General features: G+C 32.4%; 1 protein-coding gene and 1 long non-coding RNA gene across 7 annotated transcripts; one reads left to right on the forward strand and one right to left on the reverse strand.

The window, feature by feature from the left end:
- Positions 1-351: 351 nt before the first annotated feature.
- LOC113779253 lies at positions 352-4,129 on the forward strand. 6 transcript variants are annotated; one of them, XR_003469460.1, is made up of 7 exons: positions 352-822; positions 1,005-1,044; positions 1,133-1,194; positions 1,998-2,098; positions 2,174-2,277; positions 3,191-3,325; positions 3,721-4,129. It is a non-coding gene; the product is annotated as an uncharacterized LOC113779253 (long non-coding RNA). The 6 variants fall into 6 exon arrangements; XR_003469457.1 differs by having other exon boundaries at positions 352-631; positions 734-822; positions 3,191-4,129; XR_003469459.1 differs by having other exon boundaries at positions 352-631; positions 738-822; positions 3,191-4,129.
- Positions 4,130-5,229: 1,100 nt separating this feature from the next.
- LOC113781259 (isoleucine N-monooxygenase 1-like) lies at positions 5,230-7,537 on the reverse strand. The gene is made up of 2 exons (XM_027327165.1): positions 6,467-7,537; positions 5,230-6,034 (listed from the first exon to the last, which is right to left on the reverse strand). Exons 1-2 carry the CDS (start codon positions 7,460-7,462, stop codon positions 5,411-5,413), a joined length of 1,620 nt encoding a protein of 539 aa, XP_027182966.1. The 5' UTR covers positions 7,463-7,537; the 3' UTR covers positions 5,230-5,410.
- Between the last annotated feature and the right edge of the window lie 10,561 nt (positions 7,538-18,098).

The following is an 18,098-nucleotide window of genomic DNA, read 5'->3' on the forward strand; positions in this document are numbered from 1 at the left end:
TCGCCTCACTTTTATCCTCAGAAGCTAAACCCATCCCAACAGTCCTTGATCAGATCTTTCCCTCTTCCTCTTGCTCTAAAAATCTTTATTATCTCTCCTTCTCCTTTCCTTCCAACTCTTTGATTTTATTCTTGAATATTACTTCAACTTTTTTATTTTTTTTCTTTATTCTCATGTTTACTGTGCCTGCCTGCCGTCCCCAATTCCCCACTCAACTCGCCACACCGGCTACTACGACCAATTTGTCATGTCTCCCAGCTCCGGACATCACAGAATTTAAAAGCTACCAGTTGCCACGTTCTGCTGGTCCCTAGGCTTTTCTTTTCTATCCACAGCACTCCACGCGTCCATCCGGCCCAAGCTTACAGCTAGATGAAGGAACAAAGCATAGGCCTCCACTACCCGTGCCAACTGCCTATTTGTTCCGTGTTTTCATTTAACATTTGAAGCTTCAAACCCTGTAAACGATACCTAACCTTTTCCACAATCGTCTTTTATTTTCGTTCCTTGGCTGAGAGACTGCCGACTTTGTCTTGGCTGGGATTACTTTTGATTTGTTGACTTTTATTTTTCGGTCAAATATAGAACCGAGAGTGAAGCATTGACTGCTGCTTCCTCTCTATTGTTTCAGGTACTACCTCGGTTCTTCCGTTACTTTCCGTTAATTAGTGATTATTTTTCTCTCTTCTATTTGGTTGCGTCGATGTTTTGTCTTGTTTTTTCTGGAATGCAGCTAGAGTGTAGATATGTGGTGGCCCTCTTAGAGATGATCTGAAAGAAAATATTCAATCCCAGATCTTCAAGCTAAAGTAGTAGAGTGAGGTATGTGCGATTTTCTCTAATTTTTTTCCTAATTATTTCATTTCATAGGATTTTTTTCTGAATTTTCCTGAAATTTTTTTAGAATGGCAATATTGATTTTATTAGAAATGCCTCTACCGAAATTTTTCTGGCTGCTTTTCAAGTTTATTATTGCTAATTAATTGGATTACTGGAATGGACAGGTTGTTGCAGTTAAGCAATTGGATAGAAATAGACTCTAAGGTAACCGGGAATTTTTGGTTGATGTTCTTATGTTCAGTCTTTTATATCATTCTAATCTTGTAAATTTAATTGGTTACTGTGCTAATAGGGACCAGAGGCTACTTGTCTATTAGTTCATGCCCTTGGGATCATTGGAAGATCATCTTCATGGTATCATTTCAGGCATTCTTGTTCATTATCTTGTCAATTGTTTGCGGTTTAGTTATTGCATGCATTTTTAAGTTAAATTTACATGTTTACTGAAATTTACAAACTACATAAATTTTCTTAAGGAAGGCATGATGACTGTGTAAGTTTTGTTTAGTAAGTTAATTGGGTTTTTTCTACTTAAACTAACTTTTATGTTGATTGCTCTTTCTTTACAATAATGCCATTTATAAGGAAAAATAAAATGCAGAACTAATGAAGCCTCAAGGATAGAGCTTAGGCTCAAACTTGCTTATTCTAGGTATGGGGGTCAATATTCGTTTCAGGAAAAGGGGAAAGGTGGGGTTGGGGGCATATAAGTGGCATAGTATGGTGAATGGATGGTTTGGTGTTTTTAATAGTGGTGATAGCTGCTAGCATTGAAGAATCTTAAGTCCTTTAAGGTACTGCCTTCATTATTTTGTCATTTCTCTCCATTTTTTTTCCTTCCATGTTTGAACTATTGTGGTGTTGCTACTTTTTGTAATTATCAGCTGTTCTTTTTGCTTGTTTCATGGTTGTTTGTTTTGATTTTTCTGCCCTGAAATTTTCTGTTGGTTTTTTGTCCGATAAAATCCATCTAAAGATGACTATTATTTGTGTTAGTATGGCTTCTGCCTCCGATTAGTGATGCAAATTTACTTCTTTTTCAATATCGAACCAGCCTTTGCATTTAGAATAATGTCTTCTTTAACTTTGACTGCATTTAGAATTCTGTTTTGAATAATATATGAATTGCTATTTATTCATGCATTTAACCTTTACAGTCCGACCTGTACACTTTGTCTGATGACGGCTATGTGGTCTGCAACGAGGCTAGGAAAAATCCAACTAACCCAAGTATGAATTGGGACCTGAATTTAAGAAGGTTGAGATTTTAGCCCCCTATCTTTCTCCACAGGTTGAATTGTTTATATTGCTAATTGTTTTTTCACTTTTTTAGGTAGGCAACTTCTTAAGTCGTATCAAGTCTATTCCCAGTATTATTGAACTAGATAGCCTAAAAATGAGTGGTGATGGTGGTTTGGATCTGGTATCACCCTGAAGGTAATACAAACTAACTACTTGTCTCCCTATTACTCTGTTTCCCTGTTACCCTGTTTCTGAAGCTTTATGGATGTATATGTTCCTTGAAGATTTTCTTGTGATGTGGCAATTTGTGGTTGTACAGTGGTTTGTTATTTCTTATTTAGTGTCCATATGGCATATGCACTAATTTCTTCTTTTCTCTTTTTTTCCCCTTGTTTTAAGGGGAAAGTGACAATAACTGCAAAACCTGGAACCAAATTAGAAATTCCAGACAAAGTTGTAATTGCTGATAAGGTAATATATGCAGCTGACTGCCTTAAAAATTTGGTTCACCGATTCAAAAAAAAAATTGGTTCATGGTGCATAGCAATTTGGCTTTACATTCTCTATCTATTGCCAGGTTATAAATGGCCTTGAGGATATTTAAGAGGTCTAATTCTCTGGAAGTGATGCATAGTTTTGCCATTTTTAACGTTGAAAGAAATATTTGTTTCCATTTGTTTTCTTTGTGCAATTTTTTTTAAAGAGAAGGTACTGAAAATTCGAAAAGTGATTGACTACTTTTGAACTATTTAAAAAGATTATTTGAGAGATATTTGGTGAATTATGGTCCATAAGAAAGAATAATTGGCACTGAGAATATTTCAAGCAATAAAAGATGAAATCCCTTCAAAAGTTGTATAATTGAAATTACATTGTTGATGTTAAGTTCCAAATTTTGAACTTTAAGTATCATCAACTCCAAACTTCATATTTATAGGGTGAAGTGGTGGTTTAAGAAGAATTATTCTCAATTTCGCAGAATGATGTTGGATGTTAATGTAGGAAAAATTTAATCTGATTGAAAAATTCTTTTGTAATAATCCATTGTTCATTCTCTTCTGCTTGCTATACATGTACTTTACCCAAATCGTTATTTGGTTTTTTGTAGGACTGGTTCCAAAACTGAGCTTGCTCCAGTTTCAGTTTCAACAGGTTCTCGCACTGATGCAATACCATATTCTGGGAAATATGGTGGGGTAGTTGCCATGTTGGGTACAATAGAAGCCATCAACGTTCTAAAGAGGTATGTTGGCTAAATTGGCTTGACTGACTCTTGTTAGCCCTCTTGAATTCTTAAATTGTACCATGGCCCAAAATTCAAGGTTGCAGTTGTTTGCTGGTTTGCTTTACCTAAATTTTTCGCTTGTTCGATGGTAGGTAATTTTTTCACGGAGTTGGAATCTTAGAGAATTGCCTTTCCCCCCTACTCCTTTATGTGTTTCTTGGATCCTTGCTTTACTAATGCTGCTATGCAATGGTCTTAATGCTAATTTTTTTCATCTTTTTTCCTTGTATGCTTTGTTCTTTCCCTGATGCTAAATATCTGGCTGTGATTGTTTGCAGCTTTTTGATGTTTTATCTTTTCTGGAGTTTTGTTTGATTTCTTTTGGATTTGTCATAAGAGATGTTAAAAAGTAGGAACAAGTTTTTGGATACAAATCTAGAGAAAGTTTGTGGAGCTTCCCACACATTCATTTGGCAACCAAGATACACGTGATGCTTCGTCTGCAGCAATCCACCATGAGAACAAAGCTGTCATGTACCACTGCAAATATCCGCTTTTAAGGTTTATTGATGACTTCATTTTCATGTCAATGTCAAAGAAACGGGCCTCTTTGTTCTTCTCCCGGTTGCAAGGAGGATTTCATGGATACAACTGCTATATGAATAACGGGAAATTTGGTGTAAATTTTGATATGGATCATGTATCAGGATTCAGGTCAAATAGACTCTATGTGGGTTAACTCTATGGTTGACCATAGAGTAAATTTTGAAATGAAGCTTATGGATTTGAAGCTCAGGATAAGATAGCTGATTTGGATTCCTATTTTCGTGAAACAATTTTGCCTCCTACTTATTCATGTATATTTATATTTAGCTGTGTACACAAATTATTAACTGACAAATATTTTTGTTCCATGAATCCATATGTCTAAGTGGGCATATTTTCTGTTTATCCCAACGCGCGCAGCGCGTTTTGTGCCTCCTAGTAATTATATCAACACTTACTTTCTTATGTCTGAAGTTAGCAGTTTGAGACAGCTTCTCTACCAGCAATAAAATACTATTTACATCCTAATTAAACGGCCAATAACGTGGGTATGCTACTAAGTTATTGTTTGAGTATCAGTTATGGCTCTTTCAATTCTTCGTCCTTTGCATTTTCCGTTTTTCCCCTTTTGGCTTCTAGGACTGCATTATTTTTTTTTAGCCTTTACACTCAACATTTCATAATAGTTTTCATCAAAAAATATATTTCCTTAATATTACTTAATATGCGCTATTATCTTATTTTTATTTTCATTTACTTGCTCACTACAGACACCTAAAAAATCCTCTTTAATGACACGTGCCAAACACCCGCGCGACGTGCGGGCATTCCCTCCTAGTTGTAATTGATGTTTTTCAGACTATATTAAAAAGTGGTGATTGAAATTCACCAGTTAACCGAATTTTGATGGTTGTCCACAACATAGAAAGTAGTACAGCAAAATTAATTATTAAGCCTCGGAAGGTCACAGATCTCTTTATGGCTCACTTTAAGTTGGTGCATTGAACCAAGCAAGCCGATATTTGGACCAAGAAAGGGCCTATATTTGGGGGGAAGATTTATGAAAGGTGGGATTTTTAGAAAAATGAGGACATTTATGCACATGTTTTTGGTACCAGATAACTTGTCGGATATATATTTATTTTAAAAGCAGTAACTAATTTCTTTTCAAGGATGTTTGTGCTGAAAAAGGAGAAACGTATTTTATAACAAGTTTTCGAGCATATTATTTCCTTGTAACAATGGTAAAATCTTATTTTCAGAGCAAAATGGCCTGAAGGAATCGATATGCCAACCAGACTATTTTAGAAATACAAAACAACTTGTAGTAGTTCTGAGCTAAACTATTCGACAAAAACTTAATTCAGAAACCTCGATTACGAATATTTGGATTTCATATCTTATCACAAGTCAAGCAAGAATTTGTGCAGAATTGGCTACACTTAGTAGAAGTTCATTAGGAACCGTAAAAGGGAAAAGATGACACTAATAACAGGATAGGGAGAGTAGACACGAGAAGATGATACATAAGAAGGTAAATCATGAAAAGGTATCATCCTAGTTGAATTGTGGGAATCGTGGTTCAGCAACTGCAACGAGAGGTTTGGCAAGGAAGCCAGCATCCTCGCACTCTGCTAAATCAATTTGCGAAAGACCTGATGGAATCTTCCAGCTAAAGCATTGAAGAAGTCTGGCCAGCAACATCACAGTGAGTGTAGAACCCAAAAGGACTCCTGGACATCCACGCCTTCCGGTGCTGAAGGAAAACATATTTAATTCTGGATCGTTGAGATCCATTCTAGCATCATCCATGTCCTTCATGTGGCGCTCAGGCTTGTACTTCAGCGGATCCTCCCAGATTCGAGGATTACGGCTAAGTCCTGGACGGCTGAGGATAACATGGCTACCTTTCGGTATGAAGTAGCCACTAACGACGGTGTCCTGAGTGGATACATGAGGAACATTAAAGGGTGCTAATGGATGGAGCCGCAAGGACTCTTTTACGCAGGCCTTCACATATTTCAGCCTCGGAAGGTCAGATTCTTGAACAAGCCTATCCGTCCCAACCACGGCATCTAGCTCTTCTGTGGCTTTTTGAAGCATTTCAGGTTGATTTAGCATCTCTGCTAATGCCCATTCCACAGCATTTGATGGATTATCGACTATCGCAAACATTAGTTCCTGTCGAGCATGCATCATAGTAAAGTTAAAAGTGAAAACTAATACTAATCCTTTTTAACCAAATTCAGTAACCAACTGACCGTACAACAACACCATATTTCAAGTTTCATTTTGGTGGTGATTAAGGCTCATTGAGATTCCATCCTTTTCTGAGTTCTGCTAATCAACAAATTTGGGCAAATTATTTTTTAATATTGTCAGAGCGTGGCTGATGATGTCGTCTTAAGTCACCTTTTGTACGTCATTTGATGTGGACATGATTTACCTGAATGTTTCCACAGCTTTGAGTCTGCATGCAAGATTTTAAGTTTTGGAGTATGGTCCCTACGATTGATTTTGTACTTATGTGAAAAGGCACTAGCTGATAAGGTGCTAAAGTTTGATTTAAGAAATTTTTTATGTAACCATGCAGCAGGATAGAGGATTCCTTACAGTAATTTGTGCTCTAATCTCCTCAGTTGTTAAGAGGGGTCTGCCGTTGCTATCTTTGAGCCTGATTAGGACATCAAGAAGGTCTTCTTCCTCCTTTTTCACGCCACTCTCCCACATTTTAATCCTTTTTTCAATTTCAGGATCTTGGTGCTTTCGTACGCATGCAATGGCCTCAGTAAGAATCTTTCCGTAGCCATCAAAATCAAAAATCTTCATCCAGGGCATGTAATCAGATACGCTGAATGCATACAAATGAGCAAGCATTTTGAATAGTGCATTGATATGTTCAACTTCCTCAGCACCTGGTCCTCCATCTTCCATTCCTTTCCCGAAGAATCGCTTGTTGAAAATCATTTTTCTAGTCACATTTCCGCAGTAGTGTTGCGTAACCAATCTTATGTCCACTAGCCCACCGGTGGCATTGCCCTTGCACTGGTTGTAAACATAATTAACCAAATGATCTGCTTCCTCTGCTCGCTTGCTATGAAGCCATTGGTGTTTAGCAGGTGAGAGCACACTGGAAGCGACCATCCTCTTCATTTTCTTGTATTGATCGCCCAAAGGTGAAAGGATTGTCGTCAAGAATCCTTCACTACAAAGTTCTGCAGACATGAAAACAGGTCTGCTGGAGAAAATCGAGTCTTGTTTCTTGAGGAATTCGCGAGCGAGTTCAGGAGAAGTGACAGGAATGATATGAACACCGAAAATGCGGATACATGCGATTTCCGTATTCAAATCATCCATGACTTTGCATATCCATCGATTTGTTGGTCTGTTTCTCAGCATTTGGAAAATGCAGCCAAAGAAAGGCAAGCATTTTGGGCCAGGAGGGAGAGGTAATCGAGGTTTGTTGTTCTTTAGACAAATAGTTAACCATTTGTCCATCATAAAGATCACCAACAACACCAAAGCCATGAATCCTGAGAAAAATGGGATCCATGAGATTGAGATAAATCCCAAGCCTGAATCAACACGAAGACCGGAAGTGTAATTCATGACTTGAGACCGTATGAAAAGGTTATCAGGCTGTGTAGGTTCGTTTGTTCTTATTACACAGGCTAAGAAGGAGTGTAGGCAAATGCAATTCTTGTTGATGGTTTGTAAAGAGTTCGATCATGCGAGCTTTTTATAGGAGAACCTTGTTGCTGGCCGCCAAATGTTTATGACATTGCAGCACTGTCCCCGTTGAACAAGTGTCACAAGGAACTTAGATGTTAGGAACAGTAGGTATTTGCCCATGTAGCATCTCTTTCAGCTCAACAAACGTGCAGCAGCACTAAATATGAACAGTACATACCACGTGTAAATTAAGTTCATAGTCTAATGCCGAGGACGACTTAGTTCATAGTCTAATGTTTTAAGATTTAAAAGTCTTGGGTTCTGTTCCCTCTTTGTCCTTTTCTACCTCTTAAATCCCAACAAAAAAAAAAATCCTGGGTTCGACACTAAAGAAACGCTTTGAAACTTTACTATTCAGTTGTTAGATTTTACTATAAAGGAAAGACAGGGAAAAAAATAAAGGTTTTTTAAATCCCTATAAACTTCCCATGTTGGTGTTACTTTCACTAGTTATTGCAATAAAAAAAAACCCCTAGTTACAAACATTTGAAACCTATGTCTACAAATCATGTAAGAATTTGTGTAATATTAGCTAGACTGAGTTATATCAAAGATAGATGTTTGCTATTCTTCCTTTAATTTTTATTTTTTGGTTATTATTTGATTTGCCATTTAATTTGAACTAATTTAATAAATCTGGCACACTTTAAACTAATTGAATTTAAACATGGTTGGTGGGATAAAATCTAAACCCAATAAAATAAAGGTTGATGGGATAAAATCTAAATTCAATAAAATAAACAGTTGGTGAGATAAAATCTGAATCCAACAGTAGTACTTTCAGAGATTTATAGCATAAAAAGTTAAGATATCATTAGTAGAATACATAATTTATCGAACAAAAAAAAAAGATACTAATTTTTAAGTTTCTAACTAATGGACTATTTGTATGATCAAAACAAATTTTAATTCGCTTTTCTATCTTTTAGTTTATTGGGTTATTCAAAACATATCTGTTTTATATTCAGTTTAACTCATATTCTATTTTATCTGAATATTCTAATTGTATCTATTTGAAACATAGAGCACCATATTGAAACGAACTCTAGACATTAGGGCTCAAAAATCCAAAGTTTACGCTAATTTAATTTTGACCATTAGCCATCATTGATTGTATCAGTAACTTGGGGACCATATTTTTTGGTTAAAGCATTGGGAATCAGTTTTTCGCATAGGTCAAATATTGACGATCAAAATTGCTTTTTTCTTTTGTATTATTCATTCTCTGGACCAACGGGGAAAAAAAAAATGAATGTCAATTTTTTTACATGCACAATTCATGCAGTGCCATGTGATGTGTAGGACATCCTTCCATCTTTAGGTACGGTTTAATGTCATATCAATTTGACCCCTAGCATCTATTCTCGCAACGGATCTGTTCCACACCCTTGCCACTCTCTCTCCCATTTTTATTATATTACTATTTTTTCTACATAAATATCATGTTTTAATTCTTTTTTATTTCTTTAAGATCCAATAACTATTAATTAAGTAAAAAATAAATATAATAGTTTCAAAAAAGTAATATATAATAGAAAATTAAAAAATACAGTAAAAAATTCATAAAAAATCTCATTTTTTATGCATTTTGATTTTTTGAGTTTGTTAAATTTTGTGTATTACTCAATTAATAGTTATTGAATCTTAAAAAAATAAAAAAGAATTAAAACATGATATGTTTATAAAGGAGAAATAATAATATAATAAAAAATAAGATAAAAAGTGGCATAGAATGTAAAACAGAAGATCTGTTACGATTTATTCTTTTTAGTTGCTTGCAAACTTTAGCACCACTTCTCTGCAGGGTTGTCACACAAGACAAGCACGCCGCCCGCCTGCTGGCCGGGCGAAATGAAGTTCTCTCCCGGTCAACTGTCCACAAAATAAAAAAGAAAGGCCAATAATTTTAGTTGTGCAACAAGAAAAGTAGCACATTATTGCCTGCAGACGATGTCTACTGTTATTAATCCTTAGTCCAGATGCTATTCATTCATGCTTCAGAACATGTGCAAAGTCGAAGCTATTATAGTACACACCCCTCCCATGCTAGAAAAAATAAATAAATAAATAAGAATAACAAAGACAATATGTTAATGTAACCCAAAAAAAAAAGATAACTTTTGTTAAGGTACCCTTTTTTTAAAACAAGACATTTTGATTAATTTAAAAGTGTCTATTAATTTGTCTTTTTTGCATATGGGATGTGTCTAGTTTAAAACAATTGGTGGGATTTTGATATATCAACGAAATGGCCTTTCTAGGAAAAAAAAAATGCAAAAGTTGAAAAAATAAAATAAAAATAAAAGTGTCTATTAGTATTTTAAACTTCTAATTTGAATTTGATATGTCTCTAAGGTGAAACCCAAATAAGATAATTTTCATTTCTTCTCACTAAGATTTGGCTAAATGTTAGTTTGCTCTTTCCTAAATGTATGAAATAATCAAATTTGCCCTCTTTAGTGGTCTGATTCCATATTGATTACACAAAAATATTAAATTGATAAAAACAAAAAAAATTCTGCTTTGTTTATTTTCCTTAAAATCTTTTCGTATTCCTATTAGATTAATGTTTATTTTGTATGTATTATTTTAGTTTTATTAGGCTTTCAATCGAATAACAACGATGATGATGATACAAAATGTTTGTATTGAGATTGTTGGTTGAAAAATAAATTCTTTTTTTGTTTATGTAAATCGTTATAAAAATTGTATTATAATTTTTTGTTAGTCAAATTAGTCAACAATTAATAATTAATCAAAACTATTAAAAAGGCTGTTATGTCTTGCTTTTTAAAACAAATATCAAGAGGCAAAATAAAAAATATCATATTTACATTTGGTTTGGAGCAAAGGTTTAACTACAACCCAATTATGTTGACCAGTTCAAACCAACCCACGAATAATCCGTTCAAGCCTATCTATTAATTTTGAATAGGTCTAAATAAGTACCCATTAAATCCATTTAATTGATGGGTAGTGGATTGATTCGACTCACCCATTTATACCCATTTAAAATAATTATACATGTAAACTCAACTTTTAAAAGTGTTAGACAAATAAATTTGAATTTCTTGTTAATCTAATAATAATAAAATACTATTATTTTTGTCAAACAACATGAAAAAATAAAAGAAAAAAGTAGAATTTTAAGTGACTCATAAATAGGTAATTAAGTATGCTCATACCCATTTATTAAATAGATTGATCCAATTACAACTCATTTATACCCATTATTCAATTATGACACGTTCAAATCCATCTATTTCACCCATTTTGACACCTTTGGAGGGTCAATTCAGAACTAAAATATATCTGTTGAGAGATCTAATAGATACTTTTCAAAGTTGAATGACCAAAGAAGATATTCATAAAAGTTGAAGAATTATTGGAGTCGTTTATTCAACAAGAAATCAAAATAAAGTCATTCTCCTGGTGGCAATCGTTTTGAACCCCACATTGATACGAGAAAACTATTGAACATAACCACATGAATAGACAAGCGATGAATGGTCCGCCCCATATTAAGACAAGAGCAAGGTTGGCTCGATCGAAGGGGGATGAGTCCAAATTCGCCTAATCCTTGTAGAAGTGAAAATTTAAACAAAAAAATGAAGAAAAACATGTTTCGACTGTTACCACTTTCGAACGACAAATTGTGTGGTTCACAAGAATTGCCCATGTACATTGAACAACGGTGGTTTTGTCAATGTTTCGTCGGAGTCTTGTTTACTCAGTCAAGAGTAACACTACAGGATGACTACCCATGGCTTGGATTTCATCACCATTTCTCACCATCACCCTTATGATCATATGAAGAAGTCATCACGATATTCATGCAAGTACATTCACTCTTTTTGAAGTTTATAGGTACTAATTTAGAGTGTTGAAACCATCAAATATGGTTTAGTACTGCCTCCAAATCCGTCTTGGGCAAAGAAATTCCTGTTCAGCAATTGTTACCATAATCAGTCATCCATCTTAGTTCTTTGGACTTCTGAGCAAGAATGTCAAGTTCGAACATTGGAACTTACAAGCGAGTGTGTTTGAGTAACTTCTTATTTGCAAAAATCATATATATATATATGGACAATGCTATAGTGCCTATAGTTATGGTAACGATATTAGGGAAACCTGTTATTATAGGTTTCTATTACCTTTAGTGACAGATCAAAATTTTTAGCGACTTTTTAAATATTATATTAAAATAATTAATATTAACTTTAGTAAGTTTTTAATTAAAACTAGTAAGTATATACCTGAAAGATAAGTTTTAGCCAGAAACAGAAATTTACACTTTGAGTAATTTAATTTACTTATTATTTGACAAAATTTACTTATGTTTAAATTAAACTTACTAATACTAAAAGTAAAAAATGTACATATTTAAGTAATGAAAACGATTTTGGGTTCTTGAAAACGGTTTTGGGTATCACCTTTCTCTTTAAAGTCATCTACCTTCTTCTTATTTAGTTCTCAGTTCCAATGATACGATTGAATTCCCAGGCAAAGGTTTCCACTTTGGTCCACACTTTCTCTTTGTTACAATTGAATAAATCTTCTCACTTCAAAATTTTCATCTTTAGTTCACACTTTCCCTCTATCCTTTCTCATCGATCGGTTGGTTTTGAGTGCTGCCATATGCAGACACAACAAAAGGGTTAGCGACAATGGTAGCCAGCCAAAGAGCATATGAAAAATAGCAGTGACGAGGTTAGACCATCATGTTCTCTTGAAATTGTTTGATTATATTGCTGTAATTTATTTATATTTCATTAGTTTTGTTTGTCAAGATTTTCTTGCCAAATCAAGGCTGAGAATTTGAAGATTTTATTGCAATTTTGGGTTGAAAATGTCCGTTGAAACATCTAGGAAATGGTTGTAGTTTTGATTCTCAGCGGGTAAAATATGCTTAATAGCCATGTGAAACATCTAGCAAAGGACTTGAGACTAGGCGTTTAAGTTAAATGTGATTAATTTGTGAATGCATATAAGATGTTTGGTGAAATGTCAAAGAGAAATTTGTATGTTGTGATTGCTACTCTGTGCGGGTGACAATTACTAATATATTAGTAACTCAACATGAGCTTTATAACTTGAATTCTTCAGGCAAGAGAGATTTCTCCCGTTCTGGAATTCTAAGTTGATACGCTTGATGGAGCAGATGTTATTGAACTGAACTGATCTAGATTCATTGTTGTGAATCTATTGTTTCTATGGAAATTTATTATCAGCCTCTTGAATTTTTTACTCCATTGTAACGTCTGCAATGCCACGGAAATTTGGCCATCTATGGAAATTTATTATCAGCCTCTTGAATTTTTTACTCCATTGTAACGTCTGCAATGCCACGGAAATTTGGCCATTATTACTCTTGTAAATCTGTGTTGCAGAAGCAATTCTTATTACCGTCCTATGATACATGTAGATTTTGTAGAATCACATCTTCCCTCTTCTTCAGTCAGGAAAGGAGAGAAAATTCATATAACAGTTTCCAAATGTAAGCAGTTAAGATTTCAGAAATAAGAGGGATCACTAAAAGGGAGATGATATTTCAAATACTAAACCAACCTAATAATATCAAGGAGCAGGACATAAAGATCAATGTATATTCATTTCTGGTTTGAGCAAAGCCTGGACAAAGCAAGTTGTAGCATCCTGTTGATCGAAAATTATTCCTCTGTTCATTGTTGGATGGAAGACAGACTGATAAATACATGATGTCATATTTTAGCTGCATTCTGAATTTTTAAGAGAAAGTGATTAATTTAATTTTAAACTATCAACAAATGTGGGATGCTTACAGTCCAATAAATGAAAAAACTTGTTCTTTTATCTCCATATAATTCTGGAAAAAAACCTGTTGTCGTCCAATTAAGACATACAAAGAAATTAATAGAATGATTAAGTGATCATTTTATATATGCTATTTTGAAGAAAATAAAAAAAAGGCTTGTGTAACAGGTGCCCTAATGCGTTTTGATTGTAAATTTGAACATAATCTCCTTAGTTTGCAATTTCTGGTGTTTACTTGTTTTAATGTGAATAATTTCAGCTTGCTTGGAAAAAAGTTTGGTGATCAAATTTCAGATATTGTTAGCATCCAAGTGCTCTTGGGTTTGTAAACCAGAAATTTCAATCCAAACTGAAGCTTTTGATAGTGATATCAGAGCCCTTGATGCTGGTGATCAAATTCTCAAATCAAGTTACTAGCCTTTTGATTGGTTCAGTTTTCTGAAGCCAAAGTCTTTGTGCTCTAAATTCAGTTCTTGGCCATGTAATCTTGTCATGCTTAGATAGCTCTATCTAGTGTCCTGCCAGAAAGTTATATCTTGTCATTCTTAGATAGCTATAGCTATATCTTGTCATGCATGGAAACTTTAAATCCAGCATTGCATTTCAATGTAAGGAGGTGAAATCCTATTTTCTAGTGACTTGTTGGCCAATTTGAATTAGATGGACCTTTGTTTAGTCCAAGTACTAAATAAATAGGTGAGTAGATTCATTCTGATGCTCAAAATGAGCCGTTTTCTCCTATTTTGAAATACCAATTTCATATCAAATGTCTTGTGCATGTAGATTTTGTTGTTTACTTCAAATTGGACTGGCTTACTTGATCAGCAGAACTCGAAAAGCAACTCAGATACTCATGTTATACAATACTCAGCACACGGTTTTTTAGGCTTTAAACTGGATAGATCTCGGAAAACTTGAAGATGTGTTGTGGAAGTGTTGTGACTGCTATGCTATACTAATAGTCTGCAATTTCCTTCTAAGAAATAAGCACGACATGAACTTTCCCGTGGAGTTTTTTGCTGTGTTAACCAAGTACCTGTGCGTTTATGTGATTTGCTTGTATCCATAAAGCAGGAATTTCGAAACTCTAGAGCTTTCGAAATGAGTTTTTGAGTTTGAAACCAAGCATATGGTTCGTTTATAATTAAGGGTTTTCTATTATACCCGATCTCAATCTGACCGGCCACTATGATTTGGATCCGATTGCCACCCCTAATTATATTGGTAAAAAAATATATATATTTTACAAATTATTCCAATTTATTTAGAAAATGTTACTAATTTCATTACAAATTATGAAATGTAATCATGGTTTACTAATTTTTTACTAAACATAAATACTGCATACAAAAGGAAAAGATATTTGACTTTGTTTTGCTTTGATTAGAAAAACTTGTGGCAGTAATAACGAAATAGTGACCTTGGTGCAAATTTCAAATCAATAACCAACGTACACTTAATTACGGTAATTTTTTAGTTGATTAGACTAATATATGCCATAAAGTAGTAAGATTTGATCATTTATAAATTGACAATTTTAGTAGTTTATATACCATTCACCTATAAAAATTATGATTATTATAAAATGACATTTTATAATAATTTACATACTATTTGCCAATTAAAAGTAAGTTTCATAAAAAATGTGCATGTAAATCCATATTGTGAATGATACGAAAAATATTTGAAACTCACGAAACTTAATATATGGGTAAATTTACTATAATTTTAAAAGATTACGCTACATTAGATACGATCACTTTACCTTTTATACTTGTGACCTAGAAAATAAATTTATTAAAACACATAACATTTACAAATAATACATACATTTATTAAAATGCTTAAAACACAAAACATTTATGAATGAAACATACAATCATGTATTATACATTTACGTTACCAACAACTACTAACTATAATATTAAGTTTCAACCATTAATAAAAAAAATCTTAGCACTAGTTTAAATAAACTTCCTAATACTTGTTTCATATAAGTTTCTTTAAGTAATATAGTAAATTTATGCCACAAACTAGTAAGTTTTGATGATTAACCAAATTTACTATTCTATCAACAAGATTTTCTATTAATCTATAAAAACTTACTATTACCTGAACTAAACTTATTCCCCACAAAACTAAGTTTCGAATGTAGAGTAGTAATTTATTTTTTTTAAAAAGTAACTTTCACTTTTATTTCGATTGACTTTTTGAAACATAAATAGGATAACACTTATATGACCATTTTTTATTTAATTTTTATTTACTTTTAGCGGCCATTTGATTATTTGATAGGTCTATCCACCTAAATAGGATAACACTTACAAATAAGAAAGTAAGTTTCCCATCTAAAATAGTAAGTTAACAGTAATAAATTAGTAACTTTTATACTTCAAAATGTAAATTGGAATAAATATTAAACTTACTTTTTAAATAAATAAATTACTACTTTATATCCCAAACTAACTTTTTTAACTTCCTGTTTAATTCAAGTAGTAGTAAGTTTTAATACATAAATAGTAATTCTTACTGATAACATGGTAAAATTGATTAATAATCAAAACTTACTGATTTATGAGACACATGTACTATTTTACTTTAAAACATATTTCAAACTAGTGTTAGGGAATTTATTTGAAATAACGATAAGATGTTTTATTAATGATTAATTTTTAGTACCTTAGTTAGTAAGTACGCATAATATACCTGTATAATACATGATTATAGTTATCATTTAAAAAAATTTATTTACATATTTTAAAATACTATGAAAAAAAGTTTGACTTTTCACATAATCTCGTAAAATATGTAATAAAATTTTGTCGTATTATAAGCTTTTAATTATTTTCAATTTTTGAAAAGTTTGAAAGTTTGGATAACAATAACAACAAATCTTCCTAGTTATATATAGAATATTACTTGTTTATATATCAAAATTTTTATAAATTAACACCTATGAATATAATAAGATGATAAAGTTTTAATAAATTTACATTTGAGACACAAGAAATAATAAGAGTAAAAGCCTAAACAAAATGAGAAATAATATAATAATAAAAAGGGATAATTTCAGAAACCTCCCCTGAGGTTTCTGACATTTACACTAACCTCCCCTGTGATTTGAACAATTACACTGACCTCCCCTGAGATTACTAATCCTTTACAAATTCAGTCCAAATGATTAAACTATTGTTTTAGAGAGTGAAATTAGAATTTTGTACCTAATTTGTCCTTTGTGCTACATGTCCAATGAATGACAAAGTATTACAAATTAATTAATAATTAATAAACTTTAAGGAGCGTAGTTTATAGGCAAATACGTATTACTTATTTAAAGTACCAACTCTTTACGGGTATTTTATTTTCATACATTTACTTTATTACAAATATTTATTCTCAAATACAGATTTGTATTTACTCTCAAATATTTAATTTTTGTTAAATACAAAACCTACCACTTTTTCTTCCGTAGAAATATTAATATAACACTTTTTCAATTTTAGTTATAAATATTTATGTATTTAACATAAATTAAATGATTCAGGATAAAATACTCATAAAGAGCTAATACTTTACTCATGTAATGGATGAAAATCATAAAAAATTAATACTTTATTGGCCATTTCTTTTTTTAAAAAATATTTAATTTATATTAAATAGATAACCTACTGATTTTCTTTTTGCAAGAATATTACTGTAACACTTTTTAATTTTTAATTACAAACGTTAATATATTTATCATAAATTAAATATTTAAAAATAAAATATCTGTAAAGAGTCGGTACTTTAAATAGGTTATGTGTATTTGCCTATAAACTATACTCTTTAAAGTAAGGAGTATAGTTTATTGATTTAGCTAGTAGAGAATCTTTTGTGGGTGGCGGTGTTAGTTCTCTTAAGAGACAAAAATGGGTATGCTTTTGGTAAAACGATTAGTTTATACGTGTAAGTACGAGCATGCACACAAAAGTGGTTGGATCTATTTAACTATCCGCACAATCAATAATCTTTGGTAAGCCTTCGATGAAACTTCAGAGAGAGAGAGAGGGGGGGACCACACTGAATCAACGTAGTATTATGTAAACTATTGGTATAGTAGCTGTTATGGTACTTGTGTCTAAATGAAATATTTGTGCCTGAATCTCGCACCTTCTAAAGACGTCAGGCAAAAGGAAAAGAAACGTATAAATATTATTGTCCTTTGAAATATTTTCCAAAAAGATGGGTGAAAATGAAAGAAAACTTTAATTCCGAGACCATTTATTTTATCAACTACACTCCTTACTTAAATTAATAAACTACACTCCTTAATTTAAATCAATAAACTATACTCTTTACTTTAAAGAGTATAGTTTATAGGCAAATACACATAATTTATTTAAAGTACCCGCTCTTTACAGATATTTTATTTTCAAATATTTAATTTATGATAAATATATTAACGTTTGTAATTAAAAATTTAAAAGTGTTACAGTAATATTCTCGCAAAAAGAAAATCAGTAGGTTATCTATTTAATATAAATTAAATATTTTTTAAAAAAAGAAATGCCCCATAAAGTATTAATTTATTATGGTTTTCATCCATTACATGAGTAAAGTATCAGTTCTTTATGAATATTTTATCTTGAATCATTTAATTTATGCTAAATACATAAATATTTATAACTAAAATTGAAAAAGTGTTATATTAATATTTCTACGGAAGAAAAACTGGTAGGTT

The sequence above is a fragment of the Coffea eugenioides genome, chromosome 8 (genome assembly GCF_003713205.1).
Source record: "Coffea eugenioides isolate CCC68of chromosome 8, Ceug_1.0, whole genome shotgun sequence".
Taxonomy (NCBI): domain Eukaryota; kingdom Viridiplantae; phylum Streptophyta; class Magnoliopsida; order Gentianales; family Rubiaceae; genus Coffea; species Coffea eugenioides.

Coding starts and splice junctions, on each gene's coding strand:
- LOC113781259 (XM_027327165.1), bottom strand. CDS start 7,462: ATGAATTACACTTCCGGTCTTCGTGTTGATTCAGGCTTGGGATTTATC. Junction 6,035..6,466: donor AGATTAGAGCACAAATTACT/GTAAGGAATCCT, acceptor CATGCTCGACAG/GAACTAATGTTTGCGATAGT.